General features: G+C 26.6%; 5 protein-coding genes across 6 annotated transcripts; 3 read left to right on the top strand and 2 right to left on the bottom strand.

Annotated features, from left to right (window-relative positions):
* Positions 1-60: 60 nt before the first annotated feature.
* Bm7067 (NADH-ubiquinone oxidoreductase subunit B14.5b, putative) lies at positions 61-717 on the top strand (the record flags this gene model as incomplete). Its single annotated transcript, XM_001902181.2, has 3 exons — positions 61-256; positions 389-538; positions 644-717. 3 exons carry the CDS (start codon positions 61-63, stop codon positions 715-717), a joined length of 420 nt encoding a protein of 139 aa, XP_001902216.2.
* An 83-nt stretch (positions 718-800) lies between these two features.
* Positions 801-2,017, top strand: Bma-tbcc-1 (uncharacterized protein; the record flags this gene model as incomplete). Its single annotated transcript, XM_001902180.2, has 3 exons — positions 801-1,271; positions 1,388-1,636; positions 1,826-2,017. 3 exons carry the CDS (start codon positions 801-803, stop codon positions 2,015-2,017), a joined length of 912 nt encoding a protein of 303 aa, XP_001902215.2.
* Positions 2,018-2,947: 930 nt separating this feature from the next.
* On the top strand, positions 2,948-4,450 carry Bm9750 (Uncharacterized protein; the record flags this gene model as incomplete). The annotated part of the gene is made up of 4 exons (XM_043077561.1): positions 2,948-3,117; positions 3,893-4,037; positions 4,169-4,283; positions 4,350-4,450. The coding sequence occupies 4 exons, from the start codon at positions 2,948-2,950 to the stop codon at positions 4,448-4,450; spliced, it is 531 nt and encodes a 176-aa protein (XP_042933495.1).
* A 2,508-nt stretch (positions 4,451-6,958) lies between these two features.
* Positions 6,959-22,000, bottom strand: Bma-mab-5 (Uncharacterized protein; the record flags this gene model as incomplete). 2 transcript variants are annotated; one of them, XM_043077562.1, is made up of 4 exons in its annotated part: positions 6,959-7,072; positions 9,129-9,277; positions 17,538-17,650; positions 21,786-22,000. In XM_043077562.1, the coding sequence occupies 4 exons, from the start codon at positions 21,998-22,000 to the stop codon at positions 6,959-6,961; spliced, it is 591 nt and encodes a 196-aa protein (XP_042933496.1). The 2 variants fall into 2 exon arrangements, with proteins under 2 accessions (XP_042933496.1, XP_042933497.1); XM_043077563.1 differs by lacking the exon at positions 21,786-22,000 and having other exon boundaries at positions 17,538-17,550.
* Positions 22,001-22,641: 641 nt separating this feature from the next.
* On the bottom strand, positions 22,642-23,087 carry Bm9748 (Uncharacterized protein; the record flags this gene model as incomplete). Its single annotated transcript, XM_001902177.1, has 2 exons — positions 22,642-22,851; positions 22,935-23,087. 2 exons carry the CDS (start codon positions 23,085-23,087, stop codon positions 22,642-22,644), a joined length of 363 nt encoding a protein of 120 aa, XP_001902212.1.
* Positions 23,088-25,735: the final 2,648 nt, after the last annotated feature.

Here is a 25,735-nt window from a genome sequence, read left to right on the forward strand (position 1 = left end):
GTCAGTAATGCTGTGTAACATTTTATCTGGATTTAATGAGTAAAAAATAAAATTAAGGGGATGTTAAAAAGCAGTACAGTGGATCAGAAAGAGTTGCAAAGACGTGAGACATTTTTACGCGATAACTCTCGACCCTTAAAACTAGCTGATCCGACAACTTGGCCACGTCGTTGGGGTGTGACTTCTTTTGCTATTGTTACTGGCCTGCTATCTTGGAAATATTATACGGATTGGTCAAGAAAACCATTCTTTTACAGTAAGTTTTGGTCATCAGTAATTAAGTAAGGATTTAAATATTCATTTCAGTATCTCTTTAAATGGATTTAGATTTAAATTCGTTGTAATATAGGTTGGCACTCATATATTATACTTGTGGACTTTGTTTCAGGTCTCGTTCCTCGCTTCATTCTTTTGACCTTTCTGGGTGGCATTGGATACGTAGTTGGTTCTCTTCGTGAATATCACTATAAAACCCGTGACGCCGTTATTGAACATTATATCTCGCTTCATCCAGAAGACTTCGAGCACTTGACAAATTGTAAGCTCTTGTAGAAATTTTAATTAGAAATGTTATCCTATGTTCTGAAGTTTTGAACTAAACGTTTTGTTTTTCCAGTATTTAAATGGTCTTTGATTTTTTCAGTGGACGGACGTAAATATTCGGAGGTGCTTACACCCTGGATTCCTCGACGTGCACATCATAGAAAATTTGATTAGAATCGATTAGCTGTCTTGTACATTTTATTGTTCGTTAGCTTCATCTGGGACGTATTTGCTATATTTTTTAATTTCGTTTATTAATGAAGTCAGAAACAAGCGTTGGTAGTCTGGAATCTGTTTCGGTCAACGAAAAACGTCAACGTATGTTGGCACGATTAGACGCACGTCATACAGGGGATGCAACTGGAATGAAAACATCTTCCAGCGAAACAGAATTTGATAAACTGCTAGCAAAAGCTACATGTATAATGAATTCTTCAGAATTAAACATTGAGCCTGAATTTTTGCAAGAGTTAGAAATTGCACTCACATTAATTCCACTCGGTCGTCAGTCACGTCGTTTAAAAGAAGTTTTGAATGTGCTACGCAGTCAAATGCAGAAGCAAATTGGATTGACGCATCAGCAGGCAGCATTTTCCTTTAGCACTAAAAAAGAAAATGCTACTGCATCAGAAGTACAAAAAGCAGCAGTTGCCAAATGTAATCCTCTTGATTCCACTCAGACAACAACTAAACTATTGGTGCAAAAAGCCATTACAATAACTGATGAGGTATTTTTTATTGTTGTAAAGTAGTTTTATTTATGAATAAATTACCACCAAGTGTTATTCCAACATTTGCATTCTAATGCGATATCTTAGAAAGTTAGAGTAAAATTCCATTACAGCATGGGAAGGAATTAGTAATAAGAGGTGATGATGGTGAAGATGTAACAATCAACGATGTCACTAATTCTATGGTTCGTGTTCCGTTTAAAGCATCGGCTGTACATATTAAGTCGGTGAAGGATAGCACTCTAATTTTTGCGCCAGTTAAAACTTCTCTGTTAATACGGAACTGTGAAAACTTAACGGTTGTGGTCGCTGCACAACAAATAAGAACACACGATAGCCATCAAATCCGGTTCTACATTGAGGTTTGTTTCAAATTTCTGGGAATGTAATTTTCTTGGAAATTTCTTCTCTAGAAATCTATATATCATTTGTTTATCATACTTTTATTAATGTCCTAATTGATGAATAATATATTTAGAAGTAGTTTATGATTAGATTTTAAAGAAAAAAGAGAATTGTAAAAATGATTTAAAAAAAAAAAAATAGTTTAGGTACGCGGTGCTTTGATAATTGAAGACTGTGATGGAATAGAAGTTGCACCGTACAACGTCGTTGGCTTTCAACAAGACACGCAAAATAACAACTGGCGTAACGTGCAGGACTTCAGCTGGCTTTCTTCGGAAGAGCATAGTCCAAATTGGAAAATCATGGAAGAAAATTCGGCAAAATACTTTAATTTATAATACGAATCATTAAGCTTCTCTTTCCAACAAAATTCATGTGTGTTCATCTATTTTTTCTTTTTTTTTTTTTTTTTTGAGATTTACAATTGACTGTTATGAAAAAGTGGTTCTAAATTCCAGTTCAGTAAGTTAGACCAGCATGGATTACACTGTCAGTTTGTTCGTGAATCTCATTTTTCTTTCATTCTTTTGATTCGATAGTTTTTTTTTTTTTTTTTTTCAACAAATATAGATTTATGAGAAAAAATAGTTAGTGTAGATTCTGAATTATCGGTTTTTTCATTTTTTTTTTATCTGCTTCATTTCAATTATCTTTTTCTGCGCGTGTTTCTGTTAGTAAATTAATTACGATGGCTATTCCGATCAGTAAATGTGTGCATAATTTCTCAAATGCGTTAATAAAACTAAAATTCTTTTAATTATTTTGCAACACTGAATTTAACAAGTTTTCTTTCTCATGGACTCCTTGTTCAAACTTTTAAGTTCCCTACTACTTTATCAGGAATATTTTCATATGCATGAATAAAAAGTATGGAACATTTTTCCTAAATTTATTTTTAATACGGAAGCATTGTTGTAAGGTTGTTGTCAGAACTGCGTTTCTGTTTTCATTGCATTAATAAATACTTGTGAGTGTAGGATTTTTTTTAACTGAAAAAAAGTAGAATAAATTCGCCAACTTTTTCCTTGTCGAATGTCTGGCACGAAATAGATTTAATTATGCAAGCTTCATTTTTAACTTTTAACTTCAGTTAAAAGTTAGTAAAGTTTGGTAAAGTAAGCTGCATAATTAAAACACCTAAATTTAAAACCCTTCGTGAATTATATAATATATACTTTCTCAGAATCCAACTGAATTGAATGTTTTTTCTTTTTTTTTTTTCACCAATTTTAGTTGTAATTGACGAAAGTTTGCGTTATTTATTCAGAATGGGTTGTTGTTCGTCGATTATGTTCCATGATGAGGAGAAAGGATTGGAGGATCACTTGTTTCCATATCTTGATTATCAGGAACAACCGGATGATGAATATAAACAACTAGATACTGAAAATGATCAAAAGGGTGATACAGCTGTGGAACATATATTTAAGAAAACAAAGTAAAACCAAATCAGATTAATAGTAAAAAATGACAATTTCTTAATTTTAAATTCATCGTAACTAATTGAGCAAACAAGATTTCTTATCACTTTCATTTACAATAGCCAATTACATGTTTATGCTTGTGAAAGTTCATCGTCATTTTATTCGAAATATTTTTGGTTTAATTTTTTTTTAATGAATAAGGCAATTTTAAAAGTTTGAAAGATATTGAATTAAATCCCAGTTACCACTATGATTGCTAAAATTCATTATTAATGCACAAGATTTAACAATAATAATATGATCAAGTGTTCTGCATGACATCAGAAATAGCTGATAATGTAAACAGTGGGAGAATTCTTGAGCTACCGATAGATCAATAAATCGATAGATTTAATCCTTAGGTATCGATTTATCGATCTTATATAGGAAATCGATTAGAATTTTTAAATCTCAACATGCTTTACCCTAACTTGTACATGCCATTAGTGCATAATACAGAAATATCGTGATAAAATTTTATTAGGAAAGAAAAATTAATTCTCAATTACGTACGTAATATTTAAAATAATAAAATGGAACTTTCTAAATGATTTTTTGTCATCCATGCAAACAATAAACAAACAACAGTCATAAAACTTTCATTAGATAATTATTTTGAATCATTTAAATTTCATCATTTTTTTAAACTTAATTCGTGTCACAAAAAAACAAAATAAAAAAAATGATTTTTTTTTTTCTCAGAAAATAATGTTTTATTATAACTTAAGAGGAATTTATTTTAATTTTTAGAATGGTATATGGACAACCACCTAAAGATATGAGAAATATTCAAATCGATTGGAAAAAAGAATATCATATTGATTTTAAGAATCGACCATGCCCATATGATTTTCCAGCATTTGAAGGCGATAAACCACCTGATTACGATGAAAATGTCTTCTTTTTTTTTTAAAAAAAAATTGATTTCAAAATGAATCAAAACAGAAAGCAATGCAAATAAAATAAATAAAATAATTTGACCGTTTAGAATGAAAATTTTACACATTTTAAAATTTTCGATTTCAGAAAGAAGAAATGAATAAAGCCACTACTGTAGATAAAGGAGAATCAAAAATGGAGAGTGAGGAAAGAGAAGGAAAAGGAGGAAGGAAAAGAAAATCGAAGAGTAAAGGCAAAGATGGTTAGATTTAAATTTCATTTCAAATCAAATTTATTTCAATTAATTAATCAATCAATCTAATTGCAGGGAAAAAGAAGAATGTTAAGAAAGATAACAAAATGACTTCTAAAAAGCCGAAACGTTCAACTAATGAACTTGATCAATGTAGTCTTAGTGAAAAGGATTGAACAAAAAGAAAGAAAAAAAGTTTAATAAAGTTTTTTTTTTTTTTTCATTTTATTTTAAAATTTCAATGGCTTACTGTTTCTAATGTATTTCATTTCAGAATCTTTTTCCATTGATTTAATTCTATAAAAATGCCCAGCATTCATTCAGAAAACTTTCAGCTAATACAAATTTGAAATTATAAATAATTTAGTTTGAACTTCATCAAAAAAAAAAAAAAGGAAAAAAGAAAGCCAAAATGTTATGAAAAATTTGCTATATCATTTCAAACTTAATTAATCTAAAATTATTTAGCTTACTGATTTTAAAGCAGACAAATTATTCATCTTCATAAACATAATTAGTTGATTTTTTTGTAGCAATAAGTGAATTAATTCAACAATTTTAGGAATTCCAGTTTCAGTCAAATAAGATTTTAATCTAATGTTTAATTTTATCATATGTTATCTATATTTAAATTGATTAAATTATATTTAATTTTTTATTTAATCTAATCATCAAATTGTATACCCAAATATTTTGAAAATATTTAAGTTTTAAAATTGAAACTTTTCCTAAATGTTTAATTAGTGCTTTCATACACTTTTACTCGAACATATTTTATTTTTTATAATATACAATGTAAATAACGAATTGATAAAAAGAGCAAAAAAAAAAGGGAAAAAAAAAGAGAGCGCAAAATAAACAAAAACAAAGGAAACAAAAACATAAATGAAAAAGAAAAAAGAAAACAAAAGGAAAAGCCCCGCAACAGCAAATGTCATGTTTACGATATATACCATGTATCACACATTAATAATGACAATAATAGTAATAATAGTTATAATCATAATAATAATATTAATAGTAGTAAAAATAATAATAATAGTAATAATAATAATGATAATAGTAATAATAATAATAATAATAATAATAATAATAATAATACAACTACTAGAAGAAGTCCTAAAATTTATTGTTTTTAACTTTTCTTCAAAAAAGAAAAAGAAAAACTAACTAAACCTACTTACTAGTGTAATGTTACGATATTTTCGTTTGATTGCTTAAAAAAATAATTTAATACTTTCATTTCTTCTTTCAAATTATTTTTATCAAATCGTTTTTTTTTTCTGCTTTTTGCTATTAATATCGGCAAACTTTAGCTTAGAAAATAATTTAATCAATTTATATTACAGAATGCTATAGGTAAAATCAAACAATCTTAACCAGAATTGATTAATTAAAAATCATTAATTCAAAATTTTCAATAATTTAATTCAATCTAATTCACTGCTATTTTTTTTTTTTTTTTTTTTTAAATTCATCATCTCATTTAAGTCATTTATTAAACAATCAAATAAAATGCGAAACATAAGTCCTATATAGGATAATTGCAATAACTGATTAAATAACCTGAAATCATGAAATGATCCGAGGTATTTGCCCTATGTGCAGGAATTTCTCGGTATCGTATCGAATCGCTCTGACTTTAACAAAAATCTTGAGTTTACAGTAATAAAATTTTTAATTTCTTCAAAAGCATAGTTGCAATCACTTTTTTTTTTTCTTTTTTTTATACAAATATTAGTCATAATTGCATGGCAAAAATTTTTTAACTAATTTTATTACTTTATTTGCTTTAAGTTTGTCTCTCAAAAATGTATTATCATTATTAGTATGTGCCAAAAATTAAAATTTAGAAAGAAAAAACAAAAATCACAAAAAGTTTCAATTTTTGTTTCTTAATAATTTCCAAAAAAAGAAAAAAGAAAATTTCCTTCATGATAATTGTATCATAGAAAGGAAAAGATATATCTAAGCGAATTTATAATCAAATTATCAATAAATAAATAAATGGAGGTTGAAATTAGAAAGCAAAAAAGCAAAAATTAATAATTGTACAATTACAAGTCAAACTTATATTATCAGTTCTAACACCAATTCTGGTATACCTCTCTGACATATTTCCATTTACGTTTTAAAAAAAAAAAAAATTATTTTATTTGCTTAGAAAGTGCTTTTCAGATAAAATTGATAAAATTTGAAAAATTCGCTTTCTTCCCAAAATTCAATTTTTTTTTTTACTCTCTTTTTTTCTTCTTTTGCTTTTTATTTTTTAATTTATGTTTGAAATCATTCAAAATCTTTTCAAATTCTATTCATATATTAATAGAATCATTTATAAAAAATATGTTAAAGAGAACAAATGAAAAATACAAAAAAAATATATATATATATATATAATTATATAAAAAATTTTTGTTGAGATCTCTTTGTCGATGCACTCGTTAATATCGCCAATGATTGATTGCTTATTAGTGTCAAAGGTTATACATAACATATTGAAAAGTGATCAGTGCATTATTTTCATTATGCTTAGAATTAATTAATTAATTTTACAAATTTAAATTGACAGTATTTTTTCACCTAATCAAAGTATAAATAACATTTTGCTATTAGCCGTAATAAGAGTGAAATTTTTGATTAATTTTTTTTTTTTTTATTTAAAACCTTTATCCCACTAATCCTTGTCATGTTGATGGTATCTGTTCATCGGCACTTTCATCACTTTCATTTACTGTTGTTACTTCACCTTTACATTCTTTTTTATGCTTCATTCGCCTATTCTGGAACCATATTTTCACCTGAAATTAATTATTCAATTTTTAAAAGTTTTTTTTTTTTTTAAATCCTAAATTTTATATTAATTTCAAATCAATCAATTCATTTATTTTATCACTAATTACTATTTCATATAAACAAACATTCGACAATCTTATTTAAAAGTTTTTTTTTTTTCTTTTTTGTCTTTAAGACAAAAGATTTTTATGATTAATATCCAAAAAAAAAAAAGGGAAATCAAGTCGGCAAAGAACAAAGAAAAGTTTATTCAGGGAGAAAAAAACGGAACGGGTGAAAAAAAAAAAAAAAAAAAAAAGAAAACAGAGGCTCATGTTTAGTATAAATGAAAAGAATGTTCATTTTTGTCCTCGGGACAATTCCCTTCTTTTCTTGCTCTAATGGGACCACCCAGGTGATGCAATAAATTAGGAAAACCCCATACCGGCGGATACATGCCGGTTTATTTTCATTACAAAGGGAATGAAATTCCGTTATATGATTAAATGAAACAAAAAAAAAAAAGAAATTTATTTTATAAATTTTGTTACGAAACTTTTTTTTATTCTGATATAAATATAATAATTTTGATAAGAGTTATTTCCTTCCCTTTTTCTTTCTTTCAAAACTAACTTTAGAAATGTAAAAAAATTACGGAGAGATTGTAAAGAAAGATAAAGTTTGAAAATTTTTGAAACTATAAAATTTTTTGTTAGCAAAATACTTTATCAAAGATTGGTGAAAATTTTTCCTAATATTGTCTTTTGAAATTGCATCATTTTCAAAAGTTAGTTTAACAAATCGAAATCAAAAAAATGACATTCATTTCTAATTTTGATTTGACAATATTCGATTGATGTTAATATTATTAGGTGAAAATTTGATAAAATTTTAAGTATAATTAAAGATAAAAAAGATATATGCTTAATGCTCAAAATACGAATATTATAAATAATAATATATGTATCATAAAGTAACTTTTAAATCTATCATAATTTATAAAGTCATCTCATAACTTAATTATAATATCTTAATTTGAGGCAATTTATAATACCACAATTTAAACTTGAATTTAAACAATTTAAACTTTCAAAGAAAGAAAACTTTTGCATTTATCGAAGTTTACGTTTGCGGTAAGTATTTTACCTAACATTTGCATTACAAAATTATGGATCAGAGAATTGTAATTATACTGATTAATTGTTATAGTATCCAAGGTAATCTGGTTGTAGCAAAAATTAATTATTAATAAGAAATTTAATAAAAAACAGAGTGAGAGAAAGAAAGAGAAAAAAAAGAGAGGTGATAAAGAAAGAAAGAGATTTTTGTTTTAAAAGTGATACTTTAAAAATCATATGATCAAAATGTCGCAAAAAAAAAAAAAAAAAAACAATTTACTTTAAAAATTTCTAGGATATACAAATATCATGATTAATTTTACTCATTTACAAGTATTCGTTGATGCAAAGAATTACCATCATTTAATTTCACATTTCACAAATACTAAAATAACATCCTCAAGATTTTGTTGATTAAAACACTAGCAGTAATATTTCAATTACTTGTCTACAATCAACCAATCACATTTCTGATACGTTAAAATAATTGAAAATAATACATTCTTTTAATGAGGTTCATTTTTTTTTTTCTTTTCTTTTCTTGATAACACTTCAACGTATCAAAAAATGATGTAAAAATTGTATTGCTTTCTCAGAAATCATCAAAATTTCTCTTGTAACCGACCAAAATGATGATAATGATTGATGTGAAGTGTTTCTTTTTTTTTTTTTTTTCTTTTAAATCGTGAAATGAAACATAAATCACATGTGAAACAACGGATGATCCTATTTTTGGCAAAAAAAAAAAAAAAAAGAAAAAAATAACTGCTTCACAGAATTCTGCAAATTATTGTCCACCTCATATCATTAATTTAGTGCTAATTTAATTTTTAATATTTGTCAAGTATTTATCATGCTCTTCAATTCAATCTTTATATAATTTTAACAAATAATATTTAAGGGATGAATTAGTTGCTAAGCTGATTTCAATGATACTTCAAATATTTCAAAGGTTGAAACAAACCTGCCGCTCAGATAATTGTAAACTTTCAGAAATTTCTTGTCGCCTTTTTCGCGTTAAATATTTATTATAGTGGAATTCTTTTTCAAGTTCCAACGTCTGATTTCTACTATATGTTTGTCGCGTCCTTTTTGATTCACCACCTTTACCACCTGAAACATATAAACAAAGATTAATAATCATTTTAACAATTCATTACCGTAAATTATTCCGTAAAATATAATTATAACTAAAACATAAATGGCAATCACATATAATATTATTTAACATAATGTTACATAATTCAATATAACCTTAAGAATAGCATAAGTGAGATTAGAGAAAAAAAAAATGAATATTTTTTGTAATTTTAAAATACAATTCAAAAAACATAACGTTTTAATTTGCATTTTCAGTTTCAACAATCAGTTTTATCACCTTTTCACTTAATATTAATAAATTTTCTTGAATGCGAATGTTTTCTTTTGTCTTAATTTTACTAACTTAATAAATATATAAGATTTGGAAAAATTCAGAATTTTGAATTTGCCTGAGATTTTCATTAATTTCACCATAACTAAAAACAAAAGTTGTATTTTAATCTTCTATGATGTTAACGTTCATTTTTGGAATAAGATTAATAGATAATTTAAGTGTAATATTGCTATAACTTTTCTGTAGATTATATTTATAAATTTTTTTTTTTTTTGATATAAAAATAGAAAAAAAGAAAGAAGACAACACCGCTAGAACTGCACCAATTTTTATATACTGATCATAACTAATGTAGAAAGGAGTACTGTAAACATGAATATAAAGGTATACTGTATGTGCCAAAATGTTACGGTACATATGAAGATAACGTTTTCTTTTTCGTTTTTTTGTTTTTGTATACCTTTCATAAAGAAATTTTGAAAACTTGTGCTTCTTAACCACTATCATCAGCCCAGTTCGTGATGAAGGAACGAATGAGCGGCTTTTGTCTTTGATGTGTAGCGGTGAAACTGTCAAAGCAATTTTCAAAATATCTGTTGATTTATATTGAAGGAATGATAAACCACTGAAAAATGGAATGAAGATGCTGCTTTTTTGCAAAAAAAAAAGAAAAGGAACTTCTTTTTTTTTTAAAACGTTTTCGTTTTAATCATTCTTGAATTTCAATTGCTTTTTTTTTTTTGTTTCACATGCGATGAATAATTTTTGAAAACTTCACAGTTTTTTTGAAAAATTAAATCAAAGTACAATTAATATAAAAATTGCATTATCCCTGCATTCGAAAAGTCAAATTTTAATTTAAAATATCTAAATTTTTTGGAAAAAAATGGATGAGAAAAAATTTTTACAGCATAAAGCAAATTAATGTAGATCAGATAAACTAGTAACTAACAATGGATAATATTGTAAGTATGAACAATTCCTCAATAGTTTTTGATGTAACATCACAAAAAAAAAAAAAAAAAAAAAAGATATACTTAACTATACTTATGGTACATTAAACTTTTAATTCTAACTTACCATTATGCAATTTCTTGAAAATTTTCAATATTTTTTTTGCAGTTTACGGTAATAGATAGAACAATACCTTTCAATACTAATAAGTTCTTATTTTAGAGTTTTTCTTTTTCTATCGTTTTTAGACAAGAAAAAAGTGAATAAATAAGGTGAACAAAGTGTGAACAAATTAAAAAAAGAGTGGCGGACGTGATACAGCCTTTGTTTAATTTGTGTCATTGAAAATATTGTCATATCTAGAAATGATTTACTTGGCCAATTTCACTAAAACGAGTACTGCTCGAGGGTTGTAATGAAAGAGCAGCGGTAAAACTTCAAAGAATCGTAAAATGAAATATATTCTTCTCAAATAACAACAAAATATTGTTACGTAAGCAAAACGAAGGAAAAAGTTGACGGAAGGATAAGAACAATAGCAGCAATACCAATAGCAATAATAATAGTAATATAATTAATTAATTAATAATAATAACAATAAGAATAATTAATAATGACGGTGATAATAATAATAATAATAACAGTAATAATAATTAATAATGACGGTGATAATAATAACAATAATAGTAATAATAATATTAACAATAAGAAAAATATTAATAAAAGCAACAATAACAACAGCTGCAGTGGAAAAAGTTCGAAAAAAAGTTACGTTTAATTTATGTATTAAATATGTACATACACACACACACACACACACACATGTATTTCGGAAGATAAAAAGGAGTTGTTATCATTTTCTTCATCAAAATCATTCAACAACAACAATAACAACAACAATGGAAAGACGGAAAATTGATAATTTTCACCTGTCGCATTTTTGTAACTTTCAGTTTATGTACATAATGGTGGAGTAATGATATGAGGGAATACTTTAAGATTACATACAGAGCAAAGATTATTCATGATGATAAAATTTCAAAAAATGAATAATTCTTGCAAGTATCTTCAGCACCATTGTAATTATTTTTCGAAATTTGTCATTGACATTTAAGTGAAATATATTTATGGTAAAATGATCAGAATGCTAATATAAATGATAAGTTTATTAATTCATGTGTGTATCTCGTATTTTAACAGAAATTTGTTTAGTTGTAAATTTAATGCAATTATTTCAATAATAGATGTAACTGAAAACAACTCATATCAATATCCCAATAATTTTTCATTAAGATTGAAAATACATTTAAATCGTTGTATTACTTTCCTGTTAATATTCACAATTTTAATCATGCAAAAATTTGAACAAAATTTAAAATTTCCCTTTGTAATTTTAAAATATGTATATCTTCAATTGATCTTATAATAATCTTTCGTATAAACAAACAGAAAAATTGATAAAAGTGAAATTTGTTAGCTTTCTCTTTTTCATTTGAAATTTCATAAAATCATCAGAAAATTTTGCATTTAATTATTGATCAGTATTACACATTCATGAATAGCACAGCACCAAAACACACCCATTGATTTATACCCATCCATTCACCATATCACATAACTAAACTAACTACTACCACTACCACTACTACTACTGCTACTCTATCATTCGATCATCATCAAATGAGTTCCATACGAATAATGCGCAAGCGGTACGACGTATTATCTATGCGCAAGCGGTACGACGTATTATCTATCTATCTGCATTAGCAACACACACACACACATACACACCTGCCTCTTTCCTACAGTATACCATTATTGAATGAAATGAATAGAAATACTACGATGACTCGATTCCATCATTTTATTAATTCAATTCAAACTATCTAACAAAAATGAGTAAAAATAAAAATCCCATTGCATTATCTGAAAAGAAAACAAAAATTTAAAAAGATGAAATAACTGTAGTGTTTAGAGATGAAATAGAAAAGAATGTTATCATTTTAAACTTATCATCTTCATCTATTTTCTTTCAGTAGGAAGAAAAAGAAAACAAAGCAAACATAATTATTTCTAACTATTATTTTGCAATCGATTTAAAAAATTCGGCATATAAAATAAAAAGGAAAAACTAAGAATGAGAAAAAGAAAGTAAACAAAAGTAAGTAAATAAATATGAGAGGTCAATTTAATTAAATAATAAGAGATCATATCTCTTGAAGCTTATGTTCCTTTTTTCTTTTTTTTTTTCATAATATCTGTAATAGACAAATGAAAATTAATGATATCTGAAGTGAGTGCATTTATCATAAGCTAACTGTATCTGTAATAAATATAGGATAAGCTAGTTGGATATTATTTAATTATGAGTATATTAAGATAATCTGATAGCATTATGACTGCTTATTGATGTATCAAGAATAATTGACTTGCATTTAGATTGTTGGAAAAACTGTCAAAGAATTATGAGAATGATAATATGATAACATATGACACATGAAATATTGTACAGTTTGATAAAGTTTATCTAAAATTAATGAACGAATTAAACAGTTGTAAGCAGTAAATTAAAATGGTAACAAGTGTCACAAGTTGGGAATGAAACTCGTCTGAATAGTAGTTCTCACGGGTTTCTGTTGAATGTAAGAAATTTGATAAAATTTATAGTCACCTATATTGGTAGCCTTTTGCTCTGCTGTTGCAAACTTTGAAATTAACGACTTTGTCTAATGATAAATTACAGCAAATACATGGGAACATTAATATAATTGGTAAATTTTAATAGTGCTTATAAAGAGTTAGAAATAAATATTGCTAATGAAGTAAGAGGGCTTTTGATTGAATCTTAATTAAATCATATATTAGATTAAGTCAGATTTTAATTTTCACACTAAAAAAAAAAAAAAAAAAAAAAACGAAATAAATAAACTATTCGTGGCATTTATTTTTTAAAAAATATTTTCAAAAATAGGTGTCTATGAAAAAAAAAAAAATTTTTTTTATTTATAAAAAATTGTCTTTCGAAATGGTCCAAATTAATAAAAATTTTCCATCCATTTTCATTTTATACTTCTGAGTTAAAATGATAGCATAGATAGGTACTACTTAAATTATCAGTATGAGTTATTATAATGTTATAATAATAACAACAATAATGATAGTATCATATCATATCATATCATTTTTGATTACTTACATATGTCAATCGTTTTTCTGAAAACACTACACATTCTTTAAAAGAAACTAATTTTTTATTCTATTACTGCTACTATTACTTCCATTATTACTGATAATGTAATAACTATCTTATAACAATTAAAAATAATAATAATAATAACGTAATAATAATTGATAATAATTATCATTAATAATAATGGTAATAATAATAACAATAATAATTCGTTCATATAATTGAAGTATGAATTGTAATAATTATTAGTGATGATAATCGTTCAAGCATTTTCATTCAACAAAATCATTCTAATATTGAAATTTATTTGCTGATAAGATGTTAACAATTGATAATAGCAATTGAAGATGAGTCCATAAGAATGTTTCCCGAACCAAGGGCATCCATCTGTAAAGCAGTTAATCCAGCTTACTGATGAACAAATGTCTTCTGGGATTGGCGCTATTTTTTGAACTTTCTTTCAAATAAATCACACACAACAGTCTTTTTTTTTTTCGCTTTTTAGCATTGGTATTTATTTTATCTTAAAAAAATTCCCCACAATGCAAGCATTAAAAATTTCCCTTAGTCGTTTTAAAAATTTCTCAAAATTTTCAGTTTTACTGAATAATGTTTATCATTCATTAAAGAATGTTTGTACAATAATAAATTTTAATTAACAAATTCACTTAGGTATTCCTAATAGATTAATTAACTGTTAGTCAATTGTACTTGATTATATGATAAATAAATTTATCGATAAAGAAAATAATGAGAAAGAAAGTGATAAAGGAAATAATCATCGTATTCTAATAAATTTTAAATTATAATTGAAATTTTTGAAGAAATAAATAAGCGGAAGAATGAAAAAAGTGAAAATACTGACTAATCTAATCAATATGTCTGTAATATGATCGATAGATTTGTATGTAAAATTATCAAATCTTATTATGGATAAAAATTCTAACTTTAAAATCCAACCATAAAATTTGGATTTTTATGAAATGATCAATTTATTCTGCAACAGAATCATTTATTATACGAAGTTTTCAATGGTTTTAATTTAAATAAACTGTAATATAGATTCAAAAAACATTTTTTTTTTTCTAAAAAAAAAAAGAAGATAGAAAGAAAAAACCATTTCAAGCTGAAGTTTTAATTTTTTTTACCTGAAATAATTTTCTTTCTTTGAGATATGAAAAATTTCCAAATTTCAATATTATTAAAAATTTTTTAAATTAAAAAATATATGCAAACAATTTCAAAATTTTGCGTTGAATCGATTGGTAAACTGCAAAAACTAAACATTGTTAGGATATGAAGAAAGAAACAAAAAAGAGAGAGAGGGAGAGAGAGAGAGAGAGAGAGGGAAGAGAGGAAAAAAGGGAGGAAAAACATTCGATTTGAGCATTTTTCCAATGGCATTGTCGTAATTCCATTTTATGGGTGTAGAAGAAATTTGGTTTCATATGAAAGATTCATTTCTCTCAGAGTCTGTCCTCTCTTAACGGTAAACTTTCATGTGCTCAATTCCTTTTTTTTTTTTTTTGTTTAGAATGAATTTTAAAATTTTTTCGTGACAATGTTAAACAGTCAGTCAGTCAGTCAGTCGGTCCCTTCCTAAAACCATTCAAACCACAATGCCAGCATTACTGTATGTAAACTTTAATTAATTAACGAATTCGAAATGCAAATAAAATAATTAAATTATCATTTAGAATTAACAGAAACATTGTACTCAATTATTCATTGGTTTTAAAATTGCAATATGCAAAATTACTGTATAGCTGATGACATCTGCTATTAGAAAAGAAATAACCTGATATGTTAATCGGATAATACAACGGATTTATTCACAGTGTTAAACTTGTTTTACACTTCCTAAATGTGACAAACTGCCAATCTCTTCAATGTGACAAGCTATCCATCTTCAGATCACTTTTTGAAATCAATAATATATATCCCTGTTTTCTTCCATCTTTTGATCATCACACATCATATTTGAAAACAATAATATATCATTTTTTTTTTTTTTTTTTGAGTGTAAGTGCAATAGTCTCATTGTTATGACTAGTATTAAACTTAAACATAGTCAAATTTATAAGGTGGACCTTGAACCCTCTCGAATAAGGGAAGTAATTTCGATGTCGCCTGTTGAACAGTTGCGCTCGTCCTCCTTACATATCCCGTCAATTCACACTCAATGGATTTCTAGCAGCAAACATATACACACACACACACACATACACACATACGCACACGGACATTTGAGTTTTTCTCTTTTGATCTTTGCCGATAATTTATTAGCGGGACAAGCGCATTGCATATCACCAAAGCACAAACACACATACACACATACACACACACACACACACACACATACACCCACAATATTAGCTATTTATTTTTGGAAACTAACAAAAATTTTAGTTTTAGTAAGCAAAAAAGAAAACTTAGGGAAAATTCCTAAAATTCAAAATTATATTTATCGTTGATTCATTCTAAGCATTCATTCATTATCAAATGTATGATAATTCATTCTTTTTTCCATATAATTAGATAAAATAATGGTTTAGTTACTGTCAAAATAACAACGGAAAAATTCTTATATTATTTAAATATCAAATTTTTCTTGTTGAATTAAATTAAAAATTTTTCTTATTGAATTAAATTTAAATTTGAACATACTGCTGAGCATAAAATTTGAACACAATAATAATAAAGAATAATTTTTCCTTGTGTTATTATCATTATTAGATGTAATAATAATAACAATAACAATAGTAATGATAATAATGATAATGATAGTAATAATAATAATAACAGTAGTAATGTTATCTACCTATTTGTAATATTTGTTATCAGAGAATGGCAAAGATGTATGTAGTAGCGTAGTGAGCATTTGATGCTAATATGAAGAAATTGTTCTTATCAATCAACAAAATTATAGCTTTAACATGTATTCATTATTCATTCCAAATTGCCATTCCTTTCTGTTATATTTATTCAATCATTCAAAAAATAAATAAATAAAAAAATAAACGAAAAAAATAAAAGGAAAAACCACATTTCCGACTATAGCAAAAATCAAACTATCCGTTTCTTATTCCAACTAAATTGTCAAATATTTTTGAAATTTTAAATAACTTTTTCAAAAATATTTTTTGATTTTTTTATAAATTATTTATGACTTTATTTTTATTTATTATTTATTTATTTATTTTTTTGGTTATAAAAACAATATATTTTTTGATTTACAAAATTCAACTAATTCACACAAATTTAACTAATTCATTCATTCATATTTAACTCTTTTTATTCTATTTTTTGTACTATTTTTTATTTAACAATTTATCAATATCAGTTGTGAAGTTATACTACAATAATTAATTATTACCCAATAGTTTAAAGTAAATCTTGATCTATACTCTATCAATTCCACAAAAATTACGATAATGATAATAGGAATAACAGAAATGGCAAGAGAGAACATCATCAGATCAAAATAAAAAAAAAAAATTGATCTCTCCAGCAGATACCAATCAAATCACTTGCTACCGTATCATCTTTTTCTGCTATACTTTACATTGCTATCAGATAAAGATTGTAATATTTTTTTACAAAGCAAATTTCTTCTCATAACAAAAATTTTCAAATGAGAAAATTAGCTCTGTGAATAATAAAGAAAAAAAGTATATTTGAATTAATTTTTAAATTATGAAATATTTTAAGCAATACTTAATTTGAAGTAAAACAAATTCACTTCTATGCAATGCAATTTTTACAATGAATAATTTATTTCCAATCATATTTATCTCTAATACAAATATTTTTTTTTTGTTTAAACACTTTCAAAACTTGTAAATTAGACTTACCACTCATTTTCATCCATGGAAACACCGGCTGGTTAATTTGCACCGCTCGTTCACCACTTATCACCGGCAAATGCGATGTTGACGCTGGTTGTAAAGCATTATAGTTTGGAAATCTGTAAATTATACAATTTAAAATAATAAAATTTCCAATGAAATTTATCTTATAGCAATGTTTTCAACACCACTTTCATTAATCCAAAGAAAAAAAAAAAGAAACTTAAGAGAGCAAAAAATGATATGTCCTGTTTTATTTTGTGGCTATTTGAATCGAACATACTGATTAGAAGAAAAAGCTTTTTTTCTTAAAGGAAAGATTAATGATTAAAACTACTGCTTTCTTTTCAGTCACTTTTCTCAATAGCAAAAGGTCAGGTATTTATGTACTGCTTTTTCAAAGTCTGCCTATGAAATCCTTTCAAGTGTTAGAAATTCCTTTTCTTGAAAAAAAAATTTAAAAAAAACAAAAAAGTTTCATCAAAATAACAAGAGCTGAGTAGAAAATGGCCAATGTATTGTCCTAATGATAGACTAAACTTCATTCCTAGCATTTTACAAAGTTTCAGAAATACAAAACAAAATAATTATAACATAAAATAAACCTTGTTGATAACAATTAAAAGTAAGTCTCATGGAATAATGATAATAGAGATAATATAAGTAAAAATAATAAAGTAGTAAGACTGAAATAAGAATTTTTGTGTTGATTATGGAAAATGTAACATGAAGTGTTGTTGAATTTCATTGAAAATGAGTGCGATTGAACAAACTGAATTAATGGGAGGATACCCACAAACCATGACGATAAATGATGACAATAATGATGGCATAACGACGATAACGATAAATTACGGTGATAATAATGATTATGATGACAACAATGATATGATGACAGCTAGATGACAATGCCAACAGGAATAACAATGACAGTAAACACTTTTTTCCTATGTGAAAAAAATAATGTGACCTTCTCGACTTCTTATCCCTGCAATTCTCCCTCCTTTTTTTTCTTCTTCCCGTTCTTGTCATATTTTCTTGTGTCATCGTTCATGTCCGGTGACTGGTCAAGTGTACGATCGGTGTATATACGTATATATATATATATATACGTTGTATAAAGGATTGAAAGAGATGAGTGATGTAGACAGAGGGAAAGGGTAAAGATGGGTAAAAATTGGGGAATTGAAGGGAAAGAGTACATTCGGCCATTATCGTAAACGAGTCGTAAATCGAGCAGTAAAATGTAAATTATGTATGCAATATAAGGATGGGAAGATGTCAAATATACTGCACATGCATAGTCTATTAACGAAGAATAATCAGTGATAAAAATGATATGAACAATAAAATAAATGATTGTACTTCTCAATCATTAAACATAAATAATCTTATGATAATAACTTAACTTATAATAGCTCATTATGCTAAGTAAAATTACAGACATTATTGAAAAAAAATGATTATTGATTAATCGATCGATTATTATTTATTCCATTCTTTTACTAAGAAAAAAAAATCAATGAATATAATTTGAATGCTTTTATTCTTAATAAATAAAAAGCTAGAGAAGCATGGGAAAAAGATAAATAAATATGAAGCATAAATAAGCAATCATTCATTTGATAAAAACTTTTTTAAACTTATCAGAAAATATTGTTTACTGTAAAATGCTAAAGTAAATTTAATAGAATAAATTAAAAAATTATCAAAATAATCAATGGGATATTTAATAAATGTGAATATTATAAAAATGGTTAACTTTTTAAAATTAACATTAAATGATTATTGGAAAAAAATTGTAAATGTAAAGAAAGAGGAAATGATAGAAGAAATAGTGAACAGTTCGGCAGGTCGTAAATGAGCAATAAAAAGTAAATTATGTACGTTAGTAGGGTTCAAGTTTCCTATTCAAACCACTGGGTTAACTTTTGCTCACATTTTTTCAATCCATCATCGAATGTCAAAAAAATAAATATCTAAAGTTTTTTGAATTCATTCATTTTGTGATCATAAACTATAAACAAATATTTATCAATAAAAATCAATAAATATTAATCAACACAAATATTCGTAACAGCTACCACTGAAATACTTCGTTTGAAAGTGAAAAAAAAATTATTGTAGTAATATTTTTTAGTAAGTGTTAATTACATTTATTATTATCACATTTTCTAAAAAGCCAAATACAGTATTTTCTATACTTCAATCTATTTATCAAATAATTTTAAAAATATATTTAAATTTCTAGCAAAAGTGTTAAAATAATTTTATTTTTAAGTTATGCATTACAAAACAACATTATCAGTTTTACTTAAATTCTTTAAAAGATTAGCTAAGAAAATGATAACAAAATCATTAGCAGTATATACTTATTATTTTACAGTATTGTTCTTCTATAGATTGAAATAACTTATTTGTTTTACAAAACTGACATAATAATTAATTTTTGAAATTTGCTGATAATAGCATCACACTCTATCATCGCACAATTTATACTTACTATTGTTTGAGGAAGAATTATAACTGCTTTTAATATTTTCTTTTTTTTATGAGTAAGCATAATTTTACGAATATTTGATAAATTTTAATTGCAAAAAAAAAAAAAAAATCTATTATTATATTTAGGATTTTAGAATGATTTGCTAATACAAATGCTTCTATAATTTTGAAGTTAAAGAAACAATAGTGAAATTGTTTGAGAGATAGTTAAAGAAAGATAACAAATTCAGTAACAAAATATTCTATTTTATTACAATTGGAAATTACTTAATGAATTTAAATAACTTATTTACCAATTAAATGTATGTTACAGCAACATAATACAATAAAATATTGTGTGTTTAATTACAAATTACAACATTGTACAATTCATTGATACATGGAAAATACACAATAATAAATGTACAATTTTACTTAAATACTTGGTACTTACCTAATGGTAAGTTGTTTTTTCAGTTAGAAAACTATCAGAAATGTTAAACTTTAAAAATTATCTGATAACAAAGTTATAGGTTATAAGACAATAATAAAATTTCAAAATATATTTCACAAATAAGTATATTTGTTTTGATAATTAGTAATTGCTGATTGACAGTGCTTTAAGTTGGATGAAGCATCAGAGAGAGCCGGTGACAGTTAAAACCAATCATTTTTCACTACTTTAATTTTAGGGTTGCAAAAAAAAAAAAAAACAAAACAAAACCAGTTCATGGCAGTATAACAGATACCCAACAAAATATATTTCATGATTTTTTTCCGCAAATTTTGAATCAATTTCTAAAATTCTAAAACGAGAAATTTCATTTCATTTATGTTTGATAGAATGAAAATGAAAAGTGCTCTACAAGAAATGTTTAAGTGGCTTGCTGAAATGATTGCAAAAAAAAAAAAAAAAATGTCGGGAAATTTCAAAGCTTTGTACTAGTGGCTGAAAAATTTTAAACTTTCAAAAGATTACTGAGAAATTGACAAAATCAAAATTGATATATGTTATAAGATAAATAAGAGAAAGAAGGAAGAGAAAGCATTAAGAATCCTGAAATAACTAAAACTGAATATGCAAAAGTTTCTATGATTGATATATGGTAGCAAATCTTGTAAGTTCCTACTTTCAATTCCATTTTTCCAATCATTTTTGTAATGTCTTATGATTTATTTTCAACAAAAGATTTTTGTTTTGTTTTGTTTTTGTTTTTTTTTTTTTTTATTTTTTAAATATATGTAATTTAAAAAAAAAAAAAAAAAACGGAAACCTTCTTAAATGACCTAATTTCAATAATTGGTATAAACACATAACCAGGAATGAAACTAAAAATCACTTCCAGAAATCCATTTATTTTTTTAGACCTACTAGTTTCTTGAATGAAGAAAAAAAAAGTGGAATTAGTTGGAGGTAACCTAAAATTGTAGTTCAACTGATAAATTTTTACACCATTACTACTATCAATTTATAGTTAGGCAAATGACATAAATAAAGAAAAAAAAAGTGAAATGAAGAAAATTAGGGATGTTCGAATTGAAGAGAGAATAATTTGGGCAAATCTGATCTTATTAAGATTTGAACTAATAATTTTAGCAATAATCCTCATAGTTTCTATAAAAAAAAATAAAATATTTTACTATTTCAGATAAATACTTCTCCAAAATAGAAGTGCCAATTTATAAAAAAAAAAAAAAGAAAAATATTGAGTCAAATAATTTATTTGAATTTTAACAATTTAAATAATAAATGCAAACGCTTAAATGGCTTACGTGCTTGATGATTCGACCCATTGCGCAGCAGCACCAAGCATATTTTTCATATTATTCATATAATTTTGGGCAGGATATAGCAGCGGATCATAAGCTGCTGCTGCAACCGCAACTTTTTGATGCGTAGCTGCGGCACTAGCTGCCTGACTAACGTGTTGACTCCAGTAAGGCTGTACGGTAGGCGAATCATCAGGACTTTGCCAACTGGGATACATCGACGTGAACTACCGTATAATGTATTATCCAGCCTGTAAAATTGCTCTCTGTTTTGGAGTATTATAAACTTGCCTTAGTGTAATCTAATAAGTTCGTAAAATGGGATCGAAGAATTAACGAGCAATGGCATTTCATTCCAGTAAAATGGGGAGTGTCTGTTATCAAATTAAGAGGAATGGGAGGATTAAGCAACAAAATGTCAACATTTACAACGATAATTAATTATTTCTCATTAAGTATCAATTTCTATTTAATTTAAATGAAAAAAGTAGCTATTTTAAAAAAAGGGTAAATATCATCTTTTTGTAATTAATTTACATATTAGAAATATAGAAAGAGAGAAAAAATTGAAAGTGTAAAAATTTAAAAAAGAAGTGATAAATTCTTGCTTGTTTTTACACGTTTATCAATTATTATAAAGTGTCTATTTTCCTTACGCCACCTTCCAATTATCATCTTTCTTTACGCTTCATCAATTGCCTGCAAAAATGCCATCCTAAATCATCGGCCAATCGCAATAATGGGTAATTTGAGAGGAAATAATGGGATAAGTTTCAATAAGGTGAAGTAAATGGTACCATTTGTAAGGCACCTAATGATAATATAATAAGGATGATGATGATAATGATGATGGGGCGTGCTATACTGCCTCTGTCGGGATGGTAGAGCAGGGCGGACTGCAGCATGCAGGGCTGGCTGCAACCCTGCAGGCAGCCCTGCCAATACATTCGTCCTCCGCCTCCTTGTCTCCTTCGCCGTTGTCGTTGTCGTCCTCGTCGTCGTGATGATCGGTCAGAGTAATACGAGACCCCCTCCCTCTTCCACCTCCTCTCCATTCCTCTGTACCTCTCTGAGCATCTTCAGCTCGGTCTAACCCTCCTCTACTCCTCCTTCAGCCTCTTATCGGCAAGATCAAAAGAGTCCCGCCTCTACCCCGTCAACAACCAATGAGAAAGAAGCCCAATGGATGCGAGCATCTTTGATGTATGCCGCCAACTGGCTCCTGAACCCATAAAACAATGTCGTAAATTTTTCTTCAGAGCTGAGCTCGCCGAACTGGGATGATGAACTCTTCCTTCTCCCCATCTCCGATAAGCTGATACGTGCTTGACTTCTCAAGCAGTTCACGGATGGACGGATGAACTGCTCAACTTCACTTGGCTCGACTACCCCTTTTGCGGGGTAAATTTTCTGTCTAATTCGTTTCAAATATTCAACTTTCAAAAGATGCTATCACTTCATCATCTTATCCTTCTTCTCTTTCACTCTCTGCTCGTTCTATTTACCTATCTATCTACCTACTATTACCTTAACATCTTTTCATTCCAGTGCATTCAAATAAACCTGATTCTGCTTCAACCTCTCCTTATGATTTCTTCTCATCATCATGATTTACTCCATTCTTCTCTTTTCCTCTCTTTTCTCTCCTCTCTCTCTCATAATATTGTCTCCTCATTCTGGATGATCTAATTGGTGGAAACATAATAGCTTATTTCAACTTTGAAAGTTCAAAGTTGAAATAACCTACAAAGTTTCTTTTCAATTTTTTTTTTTCTTTAAAGCAGTATTATAAAGAAAAGTAACTAGTTTGCTTGGTTAAAGGGAATATTCTAGTCGATTAGTCAGTAATCAGTGGAAAACTTTCCTCCCTCACTGGTAGATTAATTATCAACAGCTACTTCTGTGGAAAGTTAGAGGAAACTGATAGCGAAATAGAGAGAAAGTACATTTTCACTTCCCTGAAATGATATCATTTCATATTGTCGGTCACTGAACTAGAAAATAGCCAAATTTTGGCACCACTATCTACCTGTCCTCTTTCATCAATTGAAGACTTTTATACTTCTTTTGGCTCTTCCTTCCTTTCCCATCATGATGACAACAACGGCGACAATCACTCCTGCTATCACAGCACGAAACTACCCATTAAACCCGCAATAAATACTATAATCTTAAAGAGAATCCCCTAATCTGAAAAGCGATAATTTACGACTTTTCCTACATTTCCTTCATTCTTTCCTTCTAAGCTCACCGATAAAAGTGACAAACATACCGACTTCAGACTATTTGAGCTCTATGAAAATTAAAATATATTCATCCAAATATACTGATCCCAACATTTCAATACTTATCGTTTTTTCTGCCCTTCGGAATACCGGATTTCTACCCGTTCTCCTACGTACAGACTGACACACACACACACACACACCCATATATATATACATAAATATATCGATATACACATTTAGTGTCTAGTTTTCTTTAATTAGGTTTGCTGTTTATTTGAATTGACAAAGGCGAAATATCGATTCCTTCTTTTACTTGTCTTATGGTATACACCGAATGAGAACATCTGTGTGTACAGTAATGATGATTACAGTACAACAACAACAACGACAACAACAGCAGCAACAATAACAACAACAACAGTGATAATTAATTGCAATTATAACATCAGCAATACCTTACAATGTTTAAAATAGTCTAGTAGTAACTTTTAATTTTTCATAAAAAGGCTTTAACCCAAAAAAAAGCAAAAAAAAAGTAACACGTCATCTAAAAGCTAAAATCTAAAAGCTGTAAATCTACAATAAGTATTTAGTCCTTGATAAAAATTTGAATATAAACGAAATTAAAAACAACAATATCTACGTTTATAATGACTGTATATTGCTTAATTTTAACTAGCGCATATAGAAAAAATAAATTACAGCTTGTAAAATAGTACAACCATGTGAATTTATAACTTTTAATATATAGTCTTACATATTTATGAAGAACTAATATTTAAAGGTAACTTACTGTAAGAAAAATCACTTTAATATTTGTCATTTCTTAGCATTATATATTTATTATTTTAGAATGATGGTCAAAGGTTAAGCAGCAAAGTATAACAATTTTCATATGTAAAATATCAGACTTATAACTTCTAACTATATTCATATAAAAAAATTGTGGAAAAAAATATTTTCCTATTCAAATATTATTTTCTATAATTCAATTTGTACCATTTTGCATATTTACAGTTAGAACTATTCAAATTGCACTAATCATAAACAAAAGCAAAAAACAAAACAAACATATTTTACTTAAATATTTAACTGAAGCAATTCAGATGATAACTTCAAAAAGGTACATTAATATAAGTGGTGTATCATGGCTTAGAAATCATTAATTTTCCTACAATATTTAATTCCAAATTTTTCATCTCATATTTCCAGAAAGAATTTAAGAAAAAAAAAATAAAAAAAGAAAAAAAAAAAAAAAAAAAAAAAAAACAGAATAATATATTGAATATAGATTTTCCATTTATCATTCTTGTTGGTGGTGCATTTTTGCCTTATTTCACTAATGAGAACTCTATCATCACTGTGACATATACGCCATATTATAGTTTGCCATTCAATATATCTATCACATCCGTTTTTTTTTATCATTTTTGCATTAACAGCTATCCATTGGTACTATTTTTTATTTTTATTTTATACTGATAAATATGTGATATGGTAGTAATTTATCAAGAAATCAGTTAATATGGTTGCTAATCAATATGGCAGCTTTTTTTTTCATTTTAAAAATATTATCAATTGCTATTTATTGAATTAAATTTAATTTAGTGTATATCAAATATAAATTTACAAAAGAATATAGAAAAAAAAAACTTTTGCTAGAAAAACGATAATATATGTATTTATTTATTTATTTATATATATATATTTGTTTCATTAGTAATA

The sequence above is a fragment of the Brugia malayi genome (genome assembly GCF_000002995.4).
Source record: "Brugia malayi strain FR3 genome assembly, contig: Bm_v4_Chr1_scaffold_001, whole genome shotgun sequence".
NCBI classification, from domain to species: Eukaryota; Metazoa; Nematoda; class Chromadorea; order Rhabditida; family Onchocercidae; genus Brugia; species Brugia malayi.